Source organism: Protomyctophum bolini (genome assembly GCF_963924005.1).
Source record: "Protomyctophum bolini genome assembly, chromosome: 4".
NCBI classification, from domain to species: domain Eukaryota; kingdom Metazoa; phylum Chordata; class Actinopteri; order Myctophiformes; family Myctophidae; genus Protomyctophum; species Protomyctophum bolini.
In genome coordinates this window covers 5,527,939-5,552,584 of record NC_137865.1, presented here as the reverse complement: position 1 = coordinate 5,552,584, position 24,646 = coordinate 5,527,939, and the positions used below count along the sequence as shown (strand labels likewise).

The following is a 24,646-nucleotide window of genomic DNA, read 5'->3' as shown; positions in this document are numbered from 1 at the left end:
AACGAGCATTTCCAAACTCCAAGACTTTGAAAAGAAATCACCTGCAATTAATTAGTAGCTTATAACATGTCTATGGACAAAAACTACAGCTGCAATGTTGGTGAGTTTGCCGATGTTTAATACAATTAAGATAGGACTTTTCTTTTTGGATGAATGGGCAGTAAATGGGAAGTTGCACCTACTGTATAGTTAGCACCTTTGCTGGAAGATGGGAAATAAAAAAGTGTCATAATTTAGAAGCTACAAAATGCCTTTAATATAGAAGACAAGTGTAACATATAGTGTGATTAAGCACGTAATAGGCCATAATTTTGATCAATGTTTTTTTTTAACTATAATAAACAGTAACTGAAATAATAATTGTAACTGAAAGAGCGTAATTGAAGGAAGGAATGGAACGTAATTGCATAGAACTTTAGGACACAGACACACACACAGACACACTTCATGCCCAACAAGTATGCCACTGTGGCTAGATGGCTACAACTACATTTAGCATGCTTACAATTCCTGCACACGTTCACAATTCTCTGTGGCATACACAGTAGAATTGGCAGCCTGGCGAGTCAAGTTGGCACCACTTTTTATTATGGGCACATGGCAATTATCCTGACTTAATGCGACTCTAGAGTGGACTGCAACCACAGTTTGGGGAGTCCCCACTTTGCTCAAGTGGCTGCAGCTGGCAGGCACCAGCTGGCTTTCCCACTCTCCCAGTATACTGGAGTCAAAGTCATAGATACTCCTGTACCTGTCAATACTCGACTACATGAAAGCTGCTCTGTGTGGAGTTTGCATGTTCCCGCCGTGTCCCCTATAGGCAGGGGTTCTCAACCCGTGGGTCGCGACATCTCGGGGGGGTTCACCAAATTTTTTTTGGGGGGGGGGTCCCCAAATTATTTTTATCGCGAGACATGGCCAAAGCATTTCCGGGGGTCCCCAGCCAAAAAACGTTGAGAACCCCTCACAAAAAAAACATGCAGTAATCCTGGTGGAGGGGAAAAACTGGTCGGAATAACGTGTTCCTTCCACGCGGCACGAGCTTGTATAGATAGGCTATTTTCAGCATGTGTAAAATCAGTCATTACGAATACGACGGCATCAAGGCCCGCCGAAATCTTTAGTCGACTAAATCAACTGTAGATTTAGTTGACTAAAATCTTATGGCATTTAGTCGACTAAAACTAGACTTAACACAAAAACATTCCAGGTGACTGTCTAAAATGTGACTAAAACCAAATGAAAACTATTCAAGAGACTACGACTAAAACTAAAATAAAAATGTGCTGCCAAAAACAACACGGTTGCCTGGCTGCGTGCCTGAAGTGTCCTTGAACAAGACACTGAACTCCTACACTATGCGGTGCATTTATTTACCATTCCAAATGTAAAGTTCACACGTGTAAAATTGTGTCTTTTGCAATGCCCAAAACACACACACATGAGTTGAAAATGTGTATACATTTATTGACTCTAGATTCACTCCAATCCAGCTTTGAGAGCGAGAGAGAGAGAGAGAGGGAGAGAGAGAGGGATATAGTCCCTATATCTCTCAACCCCCAACAGCCCCCTATGACGGGTCACGGGCACATAATACCCTCCGAATGACCTCTCTGCTCAACACGCTGCTCCCAAACCCTAATGTACACACACACACGCGCACACACACGTCACACACACGCACACACAAAGACTCACACACACACACACGCACACGCGGTCCACGTGGCCTGCTGCCTTGTTTTCCCCCTTTCTGTATCTAAATGCCCGTCCCTCCCCGTCTCTCTCTCTGTGCCCCCTCCTCCTCCCTGTCCTCCTCCTCCTCCTCCTCCTCCTCCTGCCAGCTGCTGAAAGCTCTGACGCCGGAGGAGAACACACAGTGCCAGCAGGGCCTCTACTTCCAGGACGGGCAGCGGCGCGTCGATTACGTCCTCACCTACCACATCAAGAAGCCCCCCAGTGGGGGGCGCCACCACAGCCGCCTGCAGTCCTCGCGACTGCTCACTGCGGACAACGCCTTCACACGAACGCTCCGCCGGGGAGGAGGAGGCAACAGCGGTGGTCGCGGCGGCGGCGCTGGCGGTCGCGGTGGCGGCCGCGCCACCGCGGGGGGCACGGACCAGGGGGACAACAAAGGCACGCAGCAGCAGCAGACGACGACACCGGGGGTCCCGTCGTGTTCGTCAGCGGCGGCGGGTGGCGATGTGGAGTTGCAGGGTCAGGGCGGTGACACGCCCGACTACCAGGAGGTCGACAAGAGGCTCATGAGGGAGGAGTTTGAGGCCAACCTCCGGGACATGGGGCTGGAGCTGGAGACAGACCACGAGGTGAGTTCAGGTTTGGAGACTATAGTGTCCGTCCGTCCGTCCGTCCGTTCTTCTCTCTTTTACGCTCTTCCGTTTTTTTTTTTTTCTTCCTCATTCTTTTTTGCAAAGTATAGGAAGTCCGTCCCGCGTTGCCTTACTGCTTCTGTTGGCGTTTACGCTGCCTCTGTCTGACCTGTCACTAACGAGAGAGAGAGAGAGAGAGAGAGAGAGAGAATACAATATTTACTCCACACTTGACCCCTTCAAAGAGAGGCATGAGATAGTACGACACACGAGGACACACACACACGAGGACACACACACACACACACACAGACACGGATACACAGACAAAGACACTGTGCACACAGGGGGGGAGGATCACAGGACTATGTGCTTCTGCTGACATCAGCTGGATTAGTGGTGGCATTCCCACCATGTTAAAGTCCCACAATAGTGGGACAATAGTCCCACACTGTGTTCTACAGTATATGGTACAGCACCAGTAGAGAGAGGGACGCGTGTTTCAGAGGCTATGGGGCATTCCTTAATTGCTCACCTTAAATGTGTGGCTTTTATAGGATGCGAGGGGCTTATTAACTTTGCATTTTTCATACAGTATTTGTTTAGTATGCCGCCGCTCCCTGCAAACCGTATAGGCCGTCCGCTGCATGTGCGAATAGTTGTCTCAGCCTAAATATTCTAGGTATGAAGTGTGTGTGGGTGTGTGTGTGTGTGTGAGTGTGCGTGCACACGTGTGTACAGTCTACGTACTGTACGTATGTACATGCAATACAGTACATACTATGCCGGTAAATGCATGCATTTAGAGAGAGAGAGAGAGAGAGAGAGAGAGAGGGGTGGATAGATTGTGTGTGTGAGTGTGAGTGCGAGTGTGAGTGTGAGAGATTCAGAGTTTTGCTAGCACTCCATTTGCCAAGGATTCCAACATAACAGCTGTTTCAACGTATCGCATAACGCGCCACACCACACCACCACACAGTATACTGTTGTAAACTCTTAAGTACTGGACCTTCGTCAATCCGGTTGAAGTATACGTATACCCCGGGCCCGTCGCCGCTGTCGCCGTACCACCGTAATTGTCTCACACCAACCCAGCCGGCACACACACTACCAAACCAGACAACAATTAAGTTGTCTGGTTTGACAGACAGGTAGTGTAACATATAACAGGTACTGTAACATAGAACATCACACCGCCACACTTGTAAACAAGTGTAATGTGCTTTATGGTGTCGACCCACTCACAGTTTTTGTATTGAGTTGTGCTTGAAATGTACTGTAACTCTGCAAACTGTTAATAGATACTTCAATCAATCAATCAATCAATCAACATCACACCACCAATGAGCAACACAAACTAGAGGGTGGCAAAAAGTAAGTGACCACTTAATTTAAAAAAAATGCAGATCTACAAGCTCACACACGTGTCAAATGGAGCTTGTAGCTCATTCGACACAGTACTATTTTAGGTGGAACAAAATGTGAACTTTTTTTTTAAATGCTCGCCCCCCCAAAATAGGGATACCAGCTTGAAAGAGGCTGATGAATTTATGGCTGTGCAGGCAAAAAAAAGAAAATACAAAAATAAATGTTTCCATATCATGTGTCACACATGTCCCAATGTAGATGTTTGGCCGTGCGTGGATGCACTCAGCAATTATCTAAAATCAGATTAATATACAAAAAAAAAACTACAACAAAATAGAACGTCCAGAGGTTTAGGGAAATACGCACACGGAACAGAAGTGGTTAAAAGTGAACAGCAGGGGCGGGGGGGGGGGGGGGGGGGGTGGAAATGGCCTCCCCTCCCCCCCCTGAGACCCCCCACATGATGCCCCCCCGCCCGCATACCAACCTCACATGACCTCACACGAGCCATGGGGGCCTCAGGGGCAGATATGTAATAATGACACCATGCGTAGCAGGAGCAGCTCTGTGGGATGCGAGGGCTTCCCTTTTAGTCTGACGATGGCATTGCTATGTATACTCGTATACTACAACATCCACGGCGCTCGGGTTACGGAGGGGGGGGAATATGTGGCTCGGAGAGATAGTTAAATTAACACGGCACGTGGTGTACACGGCGTGTACACCATGTGTACACCGCGTGTAAGCCCCATGTAACCCCAATTACCATTTATAGTGTAGGTTATATAAGGTGAAACATTTATGAGGCATTTTTAGGGACAAGGTTTTATAGTGTTTGTGTGTTATTATAGGCTGTAACTGAAGGTGCACTGCAATATCACTAACTGTAATATAAAACAAGGCATGCGCAACTAACCCAGTCCTCCAGGATACTGTAATATAGTCTTGTTGTGAACATTATAAGGGTACTGACTGAGCGGTGCCCGTTCATGGAGCCTCTACAGCATGTGCGTGCGTGCGTGCGTGCGTGCATAGTAAACAAGACTAGTAATAATGTGTCAGGTGAAACAGGTGCTGTCTCCATTGTCCCCCTTTTTGTCTTCGTTTTCCCCCCATATTATTATCATCGCGCGAGCACATGAACCACGTGACCGTGCTGTTTTCTGCCCCGTCAACGTCGCAACTCTTCTATTACGAGTATGACTAGGTCCTCTGAAATGACTAGGTCGTCTACGTCGTCATGAGCTTTCATTAGTCAGGTTTGACCTGACAAAAATGGACAGTGACCTATACAGTATATTGAGTAGAAAGAGGAGTATTCAGTCTGTCCACAGTGAAAAGCATTTAGTGCAGTTGACTCTGACGAGGGTGCCAGGGGAACTCCCAGTAGTCAGAGACCGCAGAGGTGTCAGATACACGAGCGCGAGCAATGACTCATTCAACCAATACGAGGCAGAATGCCTGCATGCACGGTGGAGGAATGGTGTCAATGTACTGTCTAGTGTCATGGCTACTGGAACAGAGGATTGACTGAATTGGTCCCCCTTTGCGTATAGAGGGAAGATGAATCTGCCATGTTAATGACGTTTAGAATATTTAGAACACTTTCCTGGGGGTCTTTATGTGTGTCATTTGTGGTTTTAGATGTTGTAGATTTTAGCAGTGAGCCCAGTGTGTCTCTGATGTCATGGACACTGGGCTCACTTACTTCCTGGACTATCATTCCCACAATGCTTTGGTGCACTGCTCCTCCTTGTGGATAGGGGGAGGGCTGTCTTACTGAGACAACATGTAGTCCAGAGAGTAAGTGAGTCCGTCCAAGCGGAGAGCGGAAAATATTAGTTTAAAACACAATGGATTGTCATTCGTCTCCCCCTTGTTTATGAGTTGGGTCAACATCATTTCCACACATTTCCACATACTGTACTGTAAGGACAAGAATGTTTATTATTTGTAAATGTTTGAAAGGTTCTCTCTCTTCTTCTTCTTCTTCCTTCTGCCAGGAAGTCTGCATTCCCGTCTAAATAACCAAAACTGGACCAGTCCTATATGCCAAACTTCCTCACCTGAAATTGTGTTGGTGCTATACAGGGACTATCTAAAGTCCAGAACTTTAAACATTCACAGCAAATCAGTAGCACGTGCTGTCACTTTGCAACATTCACAAACATGTAGGCCTGAGTGAGCACAAATGTAAAAAAAAAATTGCTGTCAAACTGTGTACACACAACATATTCAGGATATACTAGTGTACGTCAAGACCAGCAGTGGCGTGCACAGACATTTAGAGGGGCAGGTGCTCAAGTGGAGAAAAAAAAGGGCAACTTGTGCAGCGCGTGGAACCGGACGGTTGCCTTAATAGTGTGAGATTTATAGATTGTGGGGCATAAATAATATATTAGAAGCTTTTTTTTATCAAGAATTGATCAATGTCACCATGGTCCACATACTGTAACTGTACACTACTTTTTTTCCTTTTTTTTCAAAAGGGCACATTGCTGTCCAGAGGGCAAGGGCAGATGGTGCACTAGCACCCCTTAGTGTCTATCTGTGCACGCCACTGAAGACCAGTCCTCAAATTTGCCCAGCCCCAAACCATTGCTGCCCTTTGATATGTGCTTCATGTTTGTCATATATACTGACTCTCACAGGCCAAGACTCCAGGTGTGGGTTTTGTGAAGATTCATGCTCCATGGAGTGTTCTCTGTCGGGAAGCTGAGTTCATGAAGCTGAAGATGCCGACCAAAAAAGTAAGAATAATTACATACTAAACCTATTATTATGTAATAGGGTTATATGGAAACCTCTGTCAGAACGCCCAAAATCTACAAACTTATAAAGGACTTTCATTTAAGACCTGTCGACGCACACGAGTGAGAGGGCACTTTGGAATTGGATACAATATCCTTAGCACTAGCACGCAAAATGACACGTGTATAGCTTGAATCCCCGGTGTTTTATTAACACACATAGCTATAGCTTAGCTCAAACAGCATCAAGATGAACTTCTCATGGCTGTGGGTGGCAACAATTCCATGTTGGATCGTAAATGACCCGCTTGTCTCACACACACCACACTATACAAGCCAACGGGATTAACTCACTGTCCAAAAACGTATGCACAAGAAAGTCTGCAGCATTATACTTTGGCGCTGGGGTATGGAATAGTATACCGATAGTAACAACGAATTGGACAACCATCCCCGTCTTCCCTTTCTAAAATGGGTTCAAACATTTTGAAAAAGGTTCACATTATCTTCAAAAATAAATAGCCCCTTCTAAGCTCAAGTGCGCGTGCGTGTGCGTGCTGCTTTGAAACCTTCCAGGTGTACCAGATGAAGCAGTCCAGCAGTGTCATTGAGAAGATCAGCTCGCTGATCAATAAGGTCTCCGAGCCGCTCCACCCGCACGTGGAGGACACCCAGCGCAGGAACTTCAAGCACCTGTCCTACACGTTCTCCCGAGAGAAACAACACCTGTACGTACAGTCGTACACCATACCGTACAATCTCAATGAACACGTGCTGTCATAAGCAGCACCGCCCCATGGGAACCACTTCTGATAGAGGGTATGCGTAATGCGTGTGACATATTCCATCATCCTATACCCAGACGTTATGCGTGGAACGCCTACTGAGTGGCAAAAAAACTACTTTTCTGGCCTTGACAGCTTAGCCCTATATCCAAACAGATATGGTCCTATCTGAATCCAAGTTGATAATTTTGATAAACACTGTTAAAACTGACTTTGCCACTCGATTTGCCACTCACATTATGCGTGCGCATAACCTATATAAACTGTGTGTGTGTGTGTGTGTGTGTGTGTGTGTGTGTGTGCGTGGGAACACTATGACGAAAGACATCAACTATATGAACAGTTTTGATGCAATTCTCACTGCTGGGTATTTAACATTTTGTACTGTTTTAGTAGTTCCATCCCCACATTTGCAAAACACCTTCATTCTATTTAAAAGTTTTAGCTACAAGAATAACAGTAGAAACCTGAACAATGCCCCCCCCACACACACACACACACACACAATTTGTCCCACATAAAGACGAAGAAGTATAAACACGACACACACGTGCACATGCACACACATATGTGCACATGCACATAATGCACGCACACAGACGCAAGCACAGACGGAAGCATGCGTGCCCGCGGAAACTCTCACACACACACACGCACACGCACACACACATGTCACACGCACAGAGGCCGAGAAGCATTGATGGAGGGCCCTCGATCTGCTTTCATTCCAACTTGTTTAGACTGCCGCTGCTGCTCTCGTCCTCCTCCTTCCTGTCTCCAGCTCGTCTCAGAAGCGGCAGCTCAGGTTTTAAGAGGAGTTAAGGAATTACGAGATGACATCAGCTCTATTTTTAAGGCTCTGCTGGCAGGCTATAGTTTAAGTGATAAACTTGTCCTGATCTAGGTTGTCCGGCTGACCACGTCGTCCCTATTCTGGGCACGACATTCTAGGCGTAAACATTTGGGCAACTATAAGCCATATATCGTCCCAATGGAGATACTGTAGCTCATCGTTTTTCGTCGAAGGCTTTTTCGGGGGAAAAAATGTTGGGGACCAAGTACAGTACAGACCTCTGGGCCGGTCAACAAACTACCAGTATATCGTCACTGTCGGGAGGATTTATATTATTATTTTTTTTTCTTTCTCCATAAATCAACGATATAAACACCCTTTAAGTCTGTGTGTGGTTTTGAAAATATTGAACCAATGAAAAGTATCAAAAACCGCTTCAGAAAGAACCTCTCAACTCCATTGCATCGTGAAGCAACTAACTCCACCCCCCTCTCCCCTGCGTGGTACAGAGAGCTAGCCTGGCTCGGTCTGGCTTATTAGCCAGGCTAACAGAGAGCTGCTGCAGTCAGACTTGGAACGGTAGATAAACACACTTTTAAAGCGAGGCGTCAGGTTTTCTTCCCCCGTATAGTCTGTTAAAAGTAACTATGTTTAGGAAACTTTGCACTGATGCTAATGTTATGAGAACAATTAAATCTACTTCTAAAAACACCCCCTTTTGGTGTTTTATGTTATTTGCATATTGCATAATATATTATACTTTAGCTATTGAAAAATTGCAGATCTACAAGCTCATAGTGTGGCACCGAGTGCCGTGCTATGAGCTTGTAGATCTGCAAAAAAAAAACAATATCGTGAAAATGTGGTGCAAAACTTTAAATATATTCTTTGATTCTGGAGGGGACCCTGGAACAACATATTTTCAGATGGGGTGTCTCGGGTCTAAACGGGTTAACCCATTCTGACCTGAGATCAGATTCATACGAGGTTTCCACTGGACACACACTGGTCTGATTAACCCCATTCTGACCTGAGATCAGATTCATACGAGGTTTCCACTGGACACACACTGGTCTGATTAACCCCATTCTGACCTGAGATCAGATTCTAAAAAATGTCAGTCGTTCTTCGATTTTTCAAAAATAGCAGACCTACAAGCTCGTAGTGCGCCACTCGGTGGCGCGCTATGAGCTTGTAGATCTGCTATTTTTCAATAGCTAAAGCATAACATAATGCTAACACCAAAAGGGGTCCCCGTCTAGAATGGGTTAAGACCGCATAGGTCGATTCTACAAACATCTCATGTATGTCATCACGTACTGTAATAAGATGAGGTTTCCAATCCATGTCCAGTTTTATTTTTTTATGTCTGAAACTTTTCAGGGATCCAAATTCAAAACCGGAAAGCTCAAAATGCGGTGTTGCTTTTCGAGCTTGTATATGTGGAATATATGCTGCTTTTGATGCTTTTGTTTTGTGTGACGCTGTATGATCAAATACGTTGATTAACGGGGGAAAAAAACACATGGAATATGGAGTTATAGGGGTTTCTGCCCAACAGCAACGAAATAACGAAATGCCTTCTGAATCTTAAGTGTTTTCTGAAAAAGTCATGTTTCTCTCTCTCTCTCTCTCTCTCTCTCTCTCTCTCTCTCTCTCTCTCTCTCTCTCTCTGAAGGAGACCTCTATTTCTCAATTATAGACCGATAGGCTACAACATACAGGCTCTTGCATTATTTTTCAAATGTTTTAGGTGGTTTTCATTCAAGACAGTATGTGCTTTGGGTTTTGTGTGTGTTTTAGGGTGTTTGTGTGTGTCATGTCATGTCATGTTGTGTTTATTCACAGGTTTGACCTGTCCGACAAAGATAACTTCTTTGACAGTAAAACCAGGAGTTCAATAGTAAGTGTATAGTCTACTGTTGTTGACATGTAAATAAACAAATACATGAAGTACATCAAGAGGCCTTATTTATTAAAACGTCAACCTATCTTAATCTTATTTCTGATTTACTGTCTAAAAGAAAAACAAGTCACACAATTAGTTGTAAAAACACCAATACTAGTGTCCTAGGACTAGTCCTACAATTCAATGGCAATTCAATAGCTTGGGTTCCAGCCTGATTCGTTGTGTTTACCAGACAGTGGCCTTGTGGTTAGAGTGTCTGCCCTGAAACTGCGAGGTCCGGGTTCGATCCCCGGTCGGGTCATACCAAAGACTGTAAAAATGGGACCCGCAATGCCTCCCTGCTTGGCACTCAGCATCAATGGGTTGGATTGGGGTCAAATCAACTAATCAAATGATGATTTCCAAGCGCGTCACAGCTGCAGCTCACCGCTCCTTGGCTGCGGCTCACCGCTCCAAGAGATGGGTCAAATGCGGAGAACAGATTTCACTGCGGTAACGTGTTTGACAAGTCGAAGTCGTACGACTTTGGTCCGTGGATTTGTTATGTCACTCACTACGTCTCAAAACAAATCCACAGAACGACGCAGCGAATCAGGTCGGAACCACCCAGGCTGGCAATTCAAAGCATTCATTTTTGTTTCCTATAAAGGTTATCATTGGTAGTGGGATATCTTTTCATTTGTTTGTTTTTTATTAATTAATTCAGTGCCTTAATTCATTCACCAGGTTTTTGAGGTATTAAAACGGACAAAATGCACAAAGGCCAAGTACAGCATGGGTAATTCCCCCCACTTTCTCGATACATAATTAAATGAATTGTAACCGCAGAGGTTTGTGATTAATATTATGAATATATGAATAGTTGAATCATGTGAATCAAATACTTAACTTTGTTTCCTATCTAGGTATCACTAGTCTCCTGGCTAGTGCCGTCTACATGGCTGCCTTCCCTCTCCATGATGTGAGTAAAATGCCTCCTTTATGCTCTGTTTTAGAATGGCCGTCATTCAACCAAAATGGCCGACCTACAAGTTCACAACGACGCACGACGCAATCATGCGATGAAGTATAGGCCTATGCATTGGGTTTAACAATGACTGCACTTTTACACATTATAATATTGTTTTTAGATATATTATGTAAAGAAAACTAAAAGTGGACCTCAAGGTAGCGCGGTGGTACGTTTAAAGTACAACTTTAGTTTTAAAATGTAAAAGTACATACAGCATATAGCCCCATGCTCGAATGCCCCTGCCCCCTGTGAAAAACAGCTAAAATCCCTAAAATGAAAGAATTCAAGCAGCAAATGAAAAAAAAAAATAACCCTCAACTTTCACTTTCTCTATAATAACAACCTAAAACATGAACCAATTGGTTGAAAAAAACTAAAGTTGTCCTTTTAAATGAAGCGTCGAAAAGCGTCTGTTGCCGGAAATCTGCTGTTGAATGGCCGGTGGGTGGAATGTTGTGTTTGGTCGCTCGCATGTTGCAGTGAAGCGTCGAAAGCTGACCGGCAGATATCAGCTTGTTGTTGAAAAAGCCATGGGAATCAAGCCATAGGCTATTTTTAGGCACCATAGTAGCCGTCTGTCGGTGTCGGCTCGCAGGTACATTCAGCCACTTTATTTCCACACCTTCCAACCGACTGATCTCCAGACTTCATTCGACCGGCAGTCTTATAATCTGTTTGGTGGAAAGCTATACCTTTAAAGATGGAGTGCCGTGATTTTTTTCCACCCTAAAACATGATCATCAGGTCCTATTTTTATATTTCTTTCAAAAAAGTGTACAGTATTTGTTAAAATGTATTGTTTTTATGTGGACACGCCCACCAGTTCATTAAGTATGCCTGGTTTGCCTGGTGGGTGGTGATGGGTGGTGATGATCCACCTGAACTGAAGCCGCACCCACAGCTGTAGTTGTATGATAAAGGGGGAGGGGTTAGGGGAGGGGCTGATAGTGTGATATTACACTATATTACTGTTTATTTAATTGGCCCGTTTGACTGTCAAGGGTTCAGCCTCTAGGAAGAAACCCTAAATACAAAGTTAATACACCATTGCACATAAAAACGACTCCAGGGTGTCTAATGAAGCGCTGTCACCTCATAGACACATGAAAAACTGGGAAAATACAAAAATGGTGGCACTCCATCTTTAAAATACCTTGCTACCTTAAAATAACCTGCCCGTGAGATAAGTAGGTGCTGTTAAAACCCAAAGCCCTAAGTATGTATATGATCAAACAAATATCATGGCATCAAATGCCCTTTTGCCACATTTATTTTCCCATGTCTACTTCTTTTTTTTCCTGACCTGTTAGATACAGGTATGCGTTGTATTGACAAGTGGTTCTCAACCTGTGGGTCGGACTCGGGACACCCATGGGTGGGTCCCCACATGATTTTAGGTGGGGTTCCAACAGATGACGATGAAGTCACACAGTGGTTGAAGATCGACTATTTTCACAATATGTATCTGTGCAACCGGGAAAACTAAATGTAATGCCTCAGCTTCTACAATTCCGAGTGCTTGTCAGGGTGGGGTTGGGGGGGGGGGGTTCTAAAAAGGTTCTAAAATTGTAATGGCATGGATTTATAGTGGTAGTGATGAAAAAAAGCCCGCAGACCTAGTTAGATATAGGACTTAGAGGAGATCTTGATTTGATGTATTGGTGAAATGAGTATACGTAGGTATAACATGTATTGTTTTTAATTGGTGCACTACAATTTCTGAACAGATTATATTTATATTAATATGTCTGGGTCCCCACCTACTCACTCAGGGTTGACGTGTCACACCTGCAGTGGGGCACCAAAATGTGGTGTTTTGATTGGATAATGGGGGCACTCCCTTATTATAAAAAGTACAAACTTTTGTGTATGTTCACATGACCTGATGAAGATCAAATAGATCAAAACGTCAGCATTTTCAATAAAGAACGTCTTTCTTGTATACCTGTGGCGTGCGGGCTCCATCCAATATCTAGTGATTCTACAACCAAAATGTATCCACTATCCATATCAGTACAACCTTTAATGTTTGACTTGTGATTTTACAGGGAGAAGTTCATGGCGATATAGGGAACAACGACAGGAAGGTAAGCTCTTTACTTACCATATATAATAGCCCCTCTACTAACAGTGGAATATCTATATAATGAAACACTAGAGTGGTGTGTCTATAGCCTACATACAATTCCGTTCAAGTTTCATAAATTGCCTGTAAGGTCATCGAGGCTAGGGCAAGTGCTATGGGAAGTGCTACGGGCTAAGATCGAGTCTGAAGAGGTGGGTTTTCAGACTACGGCAGAAGATTGGGAGTGAGTCTTCAGTTCTGATTGCAACGGGAAGTGCATTCCATATAGTTTTGGAGCCAGAAGAGAGAAGAGTTTGGGACGTGTGGAGCGCTGTCCCGGCATTTTTAGCAAAGGTACTTTCAGCTTCCCTGCAGCGACTGTAGGGTTTGTATAGGGTCCGATCAGACTTGCAAGATATGGGTGCCATACCTTTGGTTGCTTTGAATGCCAGCATCAGAGTTTTGTACTCCGACCGGGAGCCAATGGAGGAAGCAGAGAAGGGGGGGAGAGACATGTGAGAATTTTGGCTGGTTGAAGACCAAGTGAGTGCGGCATTTTGGATCAATTGGAGAGGCTTAAGTGTGCATGCCGGTAGGCCAGTAAGGAGGGAGTTACAATAGTTTACGTTTTGATATGACTGAGCTGGGCAGACTCCTGGGTGAGGAAGGGTCTAATTGTAAACCTATACAGGATCGAGTGACCGCTGCAATGTTTGATTTGAATGAGAGAGAGCTGACTGTCCAGGACAACACCAAGGTTCTTGGCTGTTTCGAACCAAAGTTATACCAATGTGTTGTCTATGGAAATAGTTAGCTCCTGCATGGGGCAGGACTTATAGCTGAGTCTTCTCTGGGTTCAGCTTCAGGGCAGACAAGGTTTTAGAATTGATCCTCCTCAGTACCACGCAGAAAGTCCAGGATCCAGCAGGCTTGGTTTGAACTTTGAACCCCACACTGGGCAAAACCTATAGCCAGGTTGAGTGTCTAAACGGAAGTACCAGAATTTGGCGGGAATACAGCCCGAAATAAATGACGCTGGCGCTTTACAAATCTGTTCACATTCTCTGTGAATGTGTTGTGAATGATTAGTCAAAAAAAGATAGTTTCCGGGGCAAATACATACGACGGAAGTCCTCCTGCCCCCTATAGAGACTCTCTGCATTAGGTGACCAGGCTTTTCTCCTCTGAGATGAGTCAAAGCTGGGAACGAGGCTAGTTGAACCCTATATATGTTGAGGTTGGCGTCCAGTCTGAGTGGGATTATAGAGCGCCGAAGTCCTGACGTCACTCGCTCTTCCCCTGGCCTTGCCTGGTTCACGGAAGTCATTTCTCTATGGAGAATAACATGGGCTCTCTAAAAAATCGTTTCATATAAGCAATGTGGTCCAAAAATAAACAAGCTGTCTCTCTGCGTTATTGTCATGGAGGTGTCTCTGTATCGTTTGCGACAGTCAGTCACTCATATGTGATACAGTCTGTTTCTAGCGAAAATGTAACTAATTCAGTAGCAGTAACAATAGCGTTTTCTCAGTTGATTCTACATATCTATATGAGTGAAACGGCCTTTATACTTATACAGTAGTATAAAATCCCCCTATATGGGGATTACAATGCAAATAAAAAGTACATCCAGTGGATTTGCACCCTCTATACCGATATTGACGTCAGACTTCGGTGCTCTATGGTGTTGTAACGCTAAGGCCTCACTCACACTGTTGCAACATGCATTATGCATACAACATTTGTCTTGTGTCTTGTCCGTGTTTAATGGCCGCCCCCCAATGCATTTCCAGTGGAAGTCACATGGTTTGACAAAACATTTCTGTTTGATGGCTGTGTTGTGTCCCCCTCCCCTGCATCAAACAAAAATGTTTTGTCAAACCATGTGACATCCATTGGAAATGCATTGGGGCGGCCATTAAACATGGACAAGACAAATGTTGTATGCATGTTGCAACAGTCTGAGTGAGGCCTATGCTGTTGTCTATGAATGGCATTCTCACATAGGACTTGTCTCTCTCCAGGTGGTATAGAGAGGGCAGTGTGTATAGCATTGTGGCTATGGCATCATCTAAGGATCTGGTTTGTCTGTAGGCAAAATTGGCTGAAATCATTCAGCTCATCTTCAACTATGGGTCTGCATAGGATTTTTTTAAATTATTATTATTATTTTTAGCTATAAGGCAAGGTTTCAGAACGTAAACAAACGTCACAATAGCTGTTGTTGTTGTTTTTTACCTCCCCCCCCAGCTGTTGTACGAGGAGTGGGCAAGCTACAGCGTTTTCTACAAATACCAGCCCATTGGCCTTGTACGGTAAGGATGGTTATTTATTTAACATTTTTTTACTTCAATTATTTCCCAACTTTTTATTTTGAGCACTCACAAAATGTAAATACTGTAAAGGCAGTGGTTCCCAAACCTTTTCATTCCCAGGACCCCCAAATTGACACTCATTAGCCCCGTGGACCCCCAATTGAAAATGTATGCCAAGGACCCCCATAAAAGAAGGTTTTCACGTTTCTATAGCAGTGATTTTCAACCATTTTCATTTCAAGGACCCTCAGTTTGACCTAAATTAGACTACGGTCCACCATTTCTATATCTCTGGGACCCCAGCAGGTGCTGAACTATAATGAGGAGCACCTGCTCCTCATTAGTTCACTCCTATATGCCTCCCTCTTCCACTCCATCTCTGTCAGTATTGTTTGTCTTCTCTAAACTCTAGCCACTCCACACGGTCCTGTCCGTTTTTATTGTTGCTGAAAATAACTTTGCCTTTGACTACAAGTGTTTTCTTTTCCCTTGTACCTTTGCTTGGACTTTATTAAACAACTCCAGGGTGTCTAATGAAGTACTGTCACCTCATAGACACATGAAAAACTGGGAAAAATACAAAAATTGTGGCACTCCATCTTTAAACACACCTTGAGACCTGCGCCTGCATCCAAGAATGTCATTACAGTTGGAGTTAGGTGATCAGACCCTAACAGTTTGAGGATCCAATGGACTTCACCACTTTTTTATACTTTTTTTTCTCCATTGATTCAATATTTGTAAAACCACACAAAGACTGATTTATTAAAGTAATAAAAGTTGAAACACGAAGATAGTTGGTTTCTTCCCGACTGCGACGATATCTGACTGAACTGTGTATATACAATAGGGTGTGTGGTCCATTTTATATAAATGGACCTCTTTCATGTTTATTCAACAATTGTAACTGCAGTCGAGGAAAACTTGCCCAAAATAATTCCGCCCTGCACTCCTCATTACATACCTTGTGTAAACTTGTGCCTGGTTCTGTTCATAGCCTTACATTTTCATGTTGTTATTGTGTGTGTCTCTAGGAAATATTTTGGGGAGAAGATTGGCCTGTACTTCGCCTGGTTGGGTCTGTACACGCAGATGCTTATCCCTGCCTCTGTGGTGGGAGTCATTGTGTTCCTGTACGGGTGTGCTACTGTCGATGACAACATCCCAAGGTACACGCACGCACACAAACGCACACAAACGCACGCATGCACGCGAGTGCACGCACACACACACACCCACTCCAAGGTTTCCACTTTGCCCTCAGAACACTCCGAACACTCACAAACAGAACACTCACAGAGTCAAATCCTCTGTATCCTTTTTTGTTCCATCTCTCTCTCTCTCTTAGTGTCACATTGTCACAGTGGCACATGGTCACTTGTATCGCACTTGTTTAGTTGTTTCTCCCCCTCAACACCCAGCGTTTCTGCATGGTAGTATTTGTAAAGTAAATATTTGTCTCACACATGGGTAAAAAAATGCATTCTACTATTATGCTGCGAGAAGAGAGGGGAAACACATGAAAGAAAGCACATGAGGGCTGCGCAAGCAAAGAGGAGGTATACTGGTATATAAATAGAGGAAGAAGGAATGTAAAAGAGATAGTGGGGCGAGAAGGAGCGAAACAATGAACAAATACAGGAGAAAAGGGAGAAAAAAGAGGAATGCTTGACGAATGATCTGCGACATTTATAGTCCTGTTCTACTTCCTCTGGTCTGGTTCTCATCATCTGCAGGATATTATGACACACACTGCCTACACGCACTGCACACACACACACACACGCACGCCACGCACGCACAGCAGTATGACGGTCTGTAACACAACCCAGAGCTCCTGTGTGTGACACATTCGTAATCGTCACGTCCTATTCAGCATTGACAAGGCATTCTATAATAAGGTAATTTCCTGCCAAGAATGTGATCATTTTTAGACAAACCTGAATAATATCATACTGTACACACACAGTCTGCATCAGATATCGCTGCTGTCGGGGGGGGGGCAGAAACCGGGGAAACCGTATCTTAGATCCATATTTAAACTTTTGGTGTTTTCCCCCTGAAATCCAGTTTTGGATACGATACAGTATGTGTATGTGTACACAGTGAGACGGGGAAATGAAAAGGAGGGAAACTATTTGTTTTGTGAACTATGTTCTATTGCAAATTCCTCAGTAGGCCTACTATCTAGTTCAGGTTAATGTCTTTCACGCTGTGTGAAAAGAGGAGTTATATAACGGGCAATTATGGACACTGTATTCATACAATGAATGAATGAATGATGGTACAATTGGGGAGTTTTCCGGAGCTTGTTGGAAAGTTTAACGGGAGTTTCCTGTAATAATATACACATCCGTATTCCATGCTTTTTGCGCAGTGTCACTGTATTTTTTATCGTACATTACAAGAAGAAAAGACATACATGTCACATGTAGGTGAGGTATAAGGACCCAAACGCAGGACAGCCAGTGTTGGAAACCATGAAATGGTGTTTTAATGCAGAAGACAGGTGAACATGAAATCATCATCATCATCATCATCATACTATAATTCAGCGAATGTCTGAATGTCTGTCTGAATGTCTGAATGTCACTGACAGCGCGTTATCTCATCATTGATTGCACCAATCACTCCCAGTTTTCACACAGGCATTGACCATATGAATTATGGAGGTCTTAACGGAGCCCTTTTTTCGATTTTTTACACATTAATGATTAGTAATGAATTTAAAACAGCCGTTTACAGCAGTTTATTCGTGGTCTATCTCCGACCGAGCCACACTATTAGCACACATCTCTCCATGCCAAAAAAAACCTGCACGCTCCCAGAAACCGGCTAGGCTACTTTTTACAGACGCATATTTACTGTACAAATATTGTTTTTACATCACCACACCATCCCACGGGCAATGCGCCCGGGCGCAGTACCCCCTGTGGCCACAAGAGGGGGGCAAATATCTCACAACGGGTAAGGGCTAGTATCTTAAAACAGACTGAAACAGGTGACAGGATACAATGACTCAACAAACACTGACTGGGGAACAAGACTGATATACACATGAGGGTTGATTACAAAATGAGACACAGCTGGAGCAAACAAACATAGAACCAAGAAAACTAGACCAGGGAACAAAACATAGAAATACAAGACCTAGACTGTACAATAAATGACAAAAGTCTGTGACTGTGACAATACAGTACAGTAGAAGTTCACAATGTATTGTGACGCCGCCATCGGTTTTACATTTTTATCCTAACTGAACACTGACAATATAGTGACAGTACATTTGTGTGTGTGTGCGTGCGTGCGTGCGTGCGTGCGTGCGTGTGCGCGTGCGTGCGTGCACTCTTATCTTTTCCAGTATGGAGATCTGTCACCCGAAGAACAACATGTCCATGTGCCCTCTGTGTGACAGAGCATGCAGCTACTGGAAGCTGAGCACGGCCTGTGGCACGGCCAGGGCCAGCCATCTGTTTGATAACCCTGCTACTGTGTTCTTCTCTATATTCATGGCTCTATGGGGTGAGTGAACACAAACACATTCTCCGTATGCAGACGGCGGCCATCTTTCCATATAAGTTTAATGGCGAGGTGCAACTTCCCATTGGCAGCCCATTCATCCAAACAGAAAAGTCCTATCTGCTTGTATTAAACAACGTCAAACTCACCAACACTGCAGCTGTACGAAAAGCTTGAATTATTCTCTTTCTATCCTCAAAGTGTTTGTTTCATAAGAATCCACTGTAGACATGTTATGAGTTACTTTCTGTCCTTGCGGGTGATTATTTTTCCAAGTGTTGCAGTTTGGAAGTGCTCGTTAGATATCACTCAACTGCCCCTGCGTACCACCTGTTTTGAATTAGCAACTGTACTACATATGTAATATAATATACTATACTATACCATATACCTACTATAAAGTGATATAACTACATAAAAAGCAATTCTAGTGCTGTCTACGTAACATGCTATAAGTCTGTATAAAATGCTATCTAAGACTTAGATAGCATTTTATACAGACTTATAGCACTTTATGTAGACTTAGAATCTAAGTCTACATAAAGTTCTACTGCTATTTCTGTTTTTATGAGTTACTTTCTGTCCTTGCGGGTGATTCTTTTTCCAAGTGTTGCAGTTTGGAAGTGCTCGTTAGATATCACTCAACTGCCCCTGCGTACCACCTGTTTTGAATTAGCAACTATACTACATATATAAATATAATATACTATACTATACCATATACCTACTATAAAGTGATATAACTACATAAAAAGCAATTCTAGTGCTGTCTACGTAACATGCTATAAGTCTGTATAAAATGCTATCTACGTCTACATAAAGTGCTACTGCTATCTAAGGGGCTATAGGGCAAGTGCTACGGGCCATGATGGAGTCTGAAAAGGTGGGTTTGTGCAGACTATACGGCGGGAGATGGGGAGTGAGGCTGAAGTTCTGATTGTGATATGAATTATTTTTTCCCCCTTTTCGTTGTACAGCGGCTATGTTTATGGAGCACTGGAAGAGACGACAGATGAGGCTCAACTATGAGTGGGACCTGACTGGTTTTGAAGATGAGGAGGTGTGTGTGTGTGTGTGTGTGTGTGTGTGTGTGTGTGCTAGCTAACATATCTAAACACCTGTCAGTGCGCCAGAAATAGCTCATCTGCCATTCGCGGCACACTACTGTAAATCAAGCAGAACACGTACAGCACGACGCAGTGGGGCCTTATTTCCAGTGGTGGAAAAAGTACTCAATTGTTTTACTTAAGTAAAAAGTAGCAATACTGCAATTTGGAAGTACTTTGTTACAAGTGAAAGTACGGTAAAATTGAAAATGTACTTGAGTAAAAGTACAAAAGTATCGGCATAAAAGTGTACTTAAAGTACTAAAAGTGAAAGGACTCATTGTGCAGAATGTCCCATTTCACAAGTTCAAAATGTGTACGAAATCTATTGAAAATAGCAGATCTACAAGCTCACAATGCGGCGCGTTGCGACGCATTGTGAGCTTGTAGATCATCTATTTTCAAATGGCCGAAATGTATAGGGTTGAAAGTGGTTAATGTATGTTTTTAAAATCGCCAAAGTAACTATAGTAACTAAAGTTTTCAAATTATTGTAGTGAAGTAAAAGTACAAATGTTGGCTCTGGAGTACTGGAAATTGGAAACGCTCAAGTAAAGTGCAAATACCTCAAATTTGTACTTAAGTACAGTACTTAAGTAGAAGTACTTTCCACCACTGCTTATTTCTGAGTGTTGCATTCCATACTGTACCAGACAGTATGTCGTCTCTGTAGGTCTGTGTGTGTCCAAAAAACGGTTTTACTTTTTCAGGATTCAAAATTTAAAAAAAATAGCAGCTCGGCAATAAGCTCAAAATGAATACGAGGAGAATTTCACATTTCTTTCAAAATTGGAGAGAATGGACTTGAAAATAATAATAATAGGGGTGTTCCCTATGGAGACACAAACGCTCTCCTTTGTGTCTCCATAGGGAACAAGCGCTGTACCATGCAGTGTACCCTCTCGTCTCCATGAATTCAAGTCTACATGGGGAGAGTATTCAATAGAAATGAAATACATTTTATAAATGGTCTGATAAAATAGATGGCAAATATCTAAATACAGAATCTAGCACTAGCAAACATATGTTGATGAACATGAAAGTGAAATATCCCTTTGACTGTGTGTGTGTGTGTGTGTGTGTGTGTGTGTGCGTGTGTGTGTGTGTGTGTGTGTGTGTGTGTGTGTGTGTGTGTGTGTGTGTGTGTGTGTGTGTGTGTGTGTGTGTGTGTGTGTGTGTGTGTGTGTGTGTGTGTGTGTGTGGTCTTTTGATGACGATGATACCTTGTCATGATTTTCACAGGTGTATTTTGGTGTCTTTTTTCATGATGCCATCGGAGATGATCTGACCATTTCAAGTTTTAAAAGTTTTTAGATGTGATACTGTAATAATCATTAAAGTGGTGTCACAGTATTACATGTAGACAAACACTCACATTCTTTACCAACTTGATCTATGCATTAAGGGGAAACTTCACCCTTTTTGCAAAAAAAATAATATGTTAATGACATTTAGAAGATTTAGAACACTTTCCTGCGGGTCTTATGTGTGAAATATGTGGTTTTAGATATTTTATAATTTAGCAGTGAGCCCAGTGTCTCTGATGTCATGGACACTGGTCTCATTTCCTTCCTGGACTACATGTTGTCTCAGTAAGACAGCCCCCCCCCCCCCCCCCCCCCCATATCCACAAGGAGGAGCAGTGGACCAAAGCCTTATGGGAATTGTAGTCCAGGATGGAAGTGAGCCCATGCAGTGTCCATGACATCACGGAGCCCATTGACACTTTGAAATACTTAAAATATCTAAAAGAAAACACATATTACCACACGTGAAAACCCCAGGAAAGTGTTTCTTGTCTCCCAAACTTCATTCAAATAAGATCTGGTTGCAAAAGGGGTGAAGTGGCCCTTTAAGAAGTACAGTACAGGCATGTACGGTAGTAGATGTGCCAAAAGCGTTAGACCTTTGCTGCGGTGTGGACTGACCAGTTGCAGACTGGTGCCATTTTGGGGATTGGGGGATAATGGTTGCAAGGAAGGAGTTGCAAGTAGTTGGAGTTGCATTGGTGTGGCCTTGTTTGCCTATCTTAATATGTTTGCCGAATGATTCTTATGCTCAGAATAGGGATGTAAGGCTAAATTCATAAATGCATGGTGTTTATAATGAAAGTTAATGCACAGTATAGGCATTTTATAATGAAAGTCAATGCACAGTTATAGGAATGACATTTCTTTGCTATTGTCAGGAAATCCCTGGAACGAGTGAAGAATGTCCTGGATGTTTTCAGTAACGATTCTTCTCCCCTTTTCCCCTGCCTACTTGTTTTGTCTCTCTTTATCTCCAACCCTCACCATGTTTTTTTTAACAGGAGGCTCTCAAGGTTTGAATTGTTCCATTTCTACTACAATCACTCAAAACTCTGAAATTGCTCCACAGCTTTTGTCTGCTGCTCTGGCACTGCTCCTCTCTACCCACATGTTGTGTGTATTTCACCCACGCAAGCACACGCATGCACGCACACACGCACATTTTTTTGGTCTGCCAAAAAAAGCTTAGATTTTGTTATTTTTACTTTGGCCACTTGAACCCTAGTGTCCCTATTTTAGGGCAAAAATTCACAGAAATAGCCTACTGTTTCTACAAGCTCACAATGTGTGACCTTGTCGGTCTATTTTCGGCAAAGAGAGATGTGGATTTAGGGGAAAAGACTAGAGGATCTAGCATGGAGCGCTGGCCTGGAGGAACCCCGGTCGACTAAATATATCGCTGGTGTCGGGCAGAAAGCTCTTATCTCCATATTCAAAACTGTTGTGTGTTTTTCGTAAATTATCATGCGTACATTCTGGGCGGGAACCCCTTTTGGTGTTTTAGGCATTATGTTATGCTTTAGCTATTGAAAATGAGCAGATCTACAAGCTCGTATAGGTCTGCTATTTTTGAATAGTCGTGAAAATGTGGCGCAAATCTTTGAATGTATATTTCAGAGGGAACATTTTGAACTAAAATATTGGCTTCTGCGGTGTCCCTGGAACTATACATATCCTTGACATGAAAAAGGTTGACATAGAAACGTGGGTTTTTCTGAAAAATGTTACATTTGAACTCGTTACACTTTTCCACTCACACGTCCGACTATACATATACTACTATACATAGTATACTACAGTACTACTATATATAGTGGTTTTCAAGCCTTTAACAAGGTCCATTATTTCTTTGTGTCGTATGCGTTTTTCGCCTGCTGAGGGACTTATCAATGAATGCAGACACAGAGCCACAAGGGTTCCATTTGATTTCACTCAAGAGTTCTATAAGGGTCCATTATTTGTTTACCAACTCTCCATCATTTAGCTATATATAGGGACCTCCTGGAACACATTCAAGGACCACTGATGGTCCCCGGACCACTGGTTGAAAACCACTGTACAACTACTGTATCTGTACTGTATGTATGTATGTATACCCACAGCAGGACACAGTAGGTCAAATCCACTGCTCATGTAAATGAGCAATAGAACAGTCTTGTCTTTATCACAAAAGACTCCACTGCAGTGGTTTGCTTCCCCCCCCCCCCATTCTGACACTGAAAACCAATCCTTTAATCGCTAGCATTCTGGTGACGTATTATCACACATGCATGTCTTGTTGTCTATATGTCTGTGCTCCGTATTCACTCTGTTTCACTACCGCCTCTTCAATTAGCACCGCACTCTCAGCTGTCACCATAACATTCTATTACTGTACATGTCATGTGTTCCATCATCGCCATTATTATGTTGTCTCCTGAAGCGTTGTTGAAAAAAGGTAATAATCCATTAAAGTTATAGTATACTTGGTTGGAACAGTTTCATGTTACCAATTGTGTACTAGTACAACATGTATTTTTTGCATAAATAATATATGACGTTTTCCTGTAAGGTCTGCATGAGATACGATACGGTCTGAGACTTTTACATTGAATGGACATCCTCAGTTAAGAAATGCATTATTCAATTCATGGTGTTTTTCCTTTTTCTTATTTCTCCTTCTCTGTGGCCGACCCACCAACCACCTTCACCACCCTGTCACGGACCCACACACCGCCTTCACCACCCTGTCACGGACCCACCCACCTTCACCACCCTGTCACGGACCCACCCACCACCCTGTCACGGACCCACACACCACCTTCACCACCCTGTCACGGACCCACCCACCACCCTGTCACGGACCCACCCACCTTCACCACCCTGTCACGGACCCACACACCGCCTTCACCACCCTGTCACGGACCCACCCACCTTCACCACCCTGTCACGGACCCACCCACCACCCTGTCACGGACCCACCCACCACCCTGTCACGGACCCACCCACCAACTTCACCACAGGACCATCACAGGGCGGAGTATGAGTTCCGAGTCATGCAGAAGTCGCTGAAGAAAGAACACAGAGACCAGCTGAAGGTAGGACCACTATGTCTATATTTGGGTAGAAATGAGTGAGTTCTATCCACACTTTTCCTGGGCTGTGTGTGCTCCAGTTCCTGTTGATGTCATTGGATATATCATTGGTCATCTGACCAGTTTCATTGGCTTTCATTGGATCAAATCGACAGGAACTGGAGCAGACACAGCCCAGGCAAAGTGTGGATAGAGTTGTCTTCTAGGGGAAGTCCTTCCTTCAGTCTTCCAGAGTGATGTGTACTTTTCAATGCTGTTGTGTCTCCTCTGTGCTCATATACTGTAACCGTCTCTCCATCCCACTGTAGTT

At 43.5% G+C, this 24,646-nt stretch overlaps 1 protein-coding gene across 4 annotated transcripts in view; it reads left to right on the top strand.

The window, feature by feature from the left end:
• The window catches only part of ano1b (anoctamin 1, calcium activated chloride channel b), a 59,815-nt gene that overhangs the window by 11,621 nt on the left and 23,548 nt on the right, over positions 1-24,646 (top strand). For 2 of the 4 annotated variants that reach the window (XM_080761954.1, XM_080761952.1), the window contains exons 2-13: positions 1,845-2,327; positions 6,350-6,448; positions 7,025-7,176; positions 9,875-9,929; positions 10,662-10,713; positions 10,841-10,896; positions 12,996-13,034; positions 15,263-15,327; positions 16,362-16,496; positions 18,689-18,849; positions 19,824-19,906; positions 24,265-24,339. In XM_080761954.1, coding sequence (XP_080618080.1) covers positions 1,845-2,327; positions 6,350-6,448; positions 7,025-7,176; positions 9,875-9,929; positions 10,662-10,713; positions 10,841-10,896; positions 12,996-13,034; positions 15,263-15,327; positions 16,362-16,496; positions 18,689-18,849; positions 19,824-19,906; positions 24,265-24,339 — 1,455 coding nt within the window. Of the gene's footprint in view, positions 1-1,844; positions 2,328-6,349; positions 6,449-7,024; positions 7,177-9,874; positions 9,930-10,661; positions 10,714-10,840; positions 10,897-12,995; positions 13,035-15,262; positions 15,328-16,361; positions 16,497-18,688; positions 18,850-19,823; positions 19,919-24,264; positions 24,340-24,646 lie in introns of all 4 variants that reach the window. The other 2 variants (XM_080761953.1, XM_080761951.1) reach the window with 1 other exon arrangement.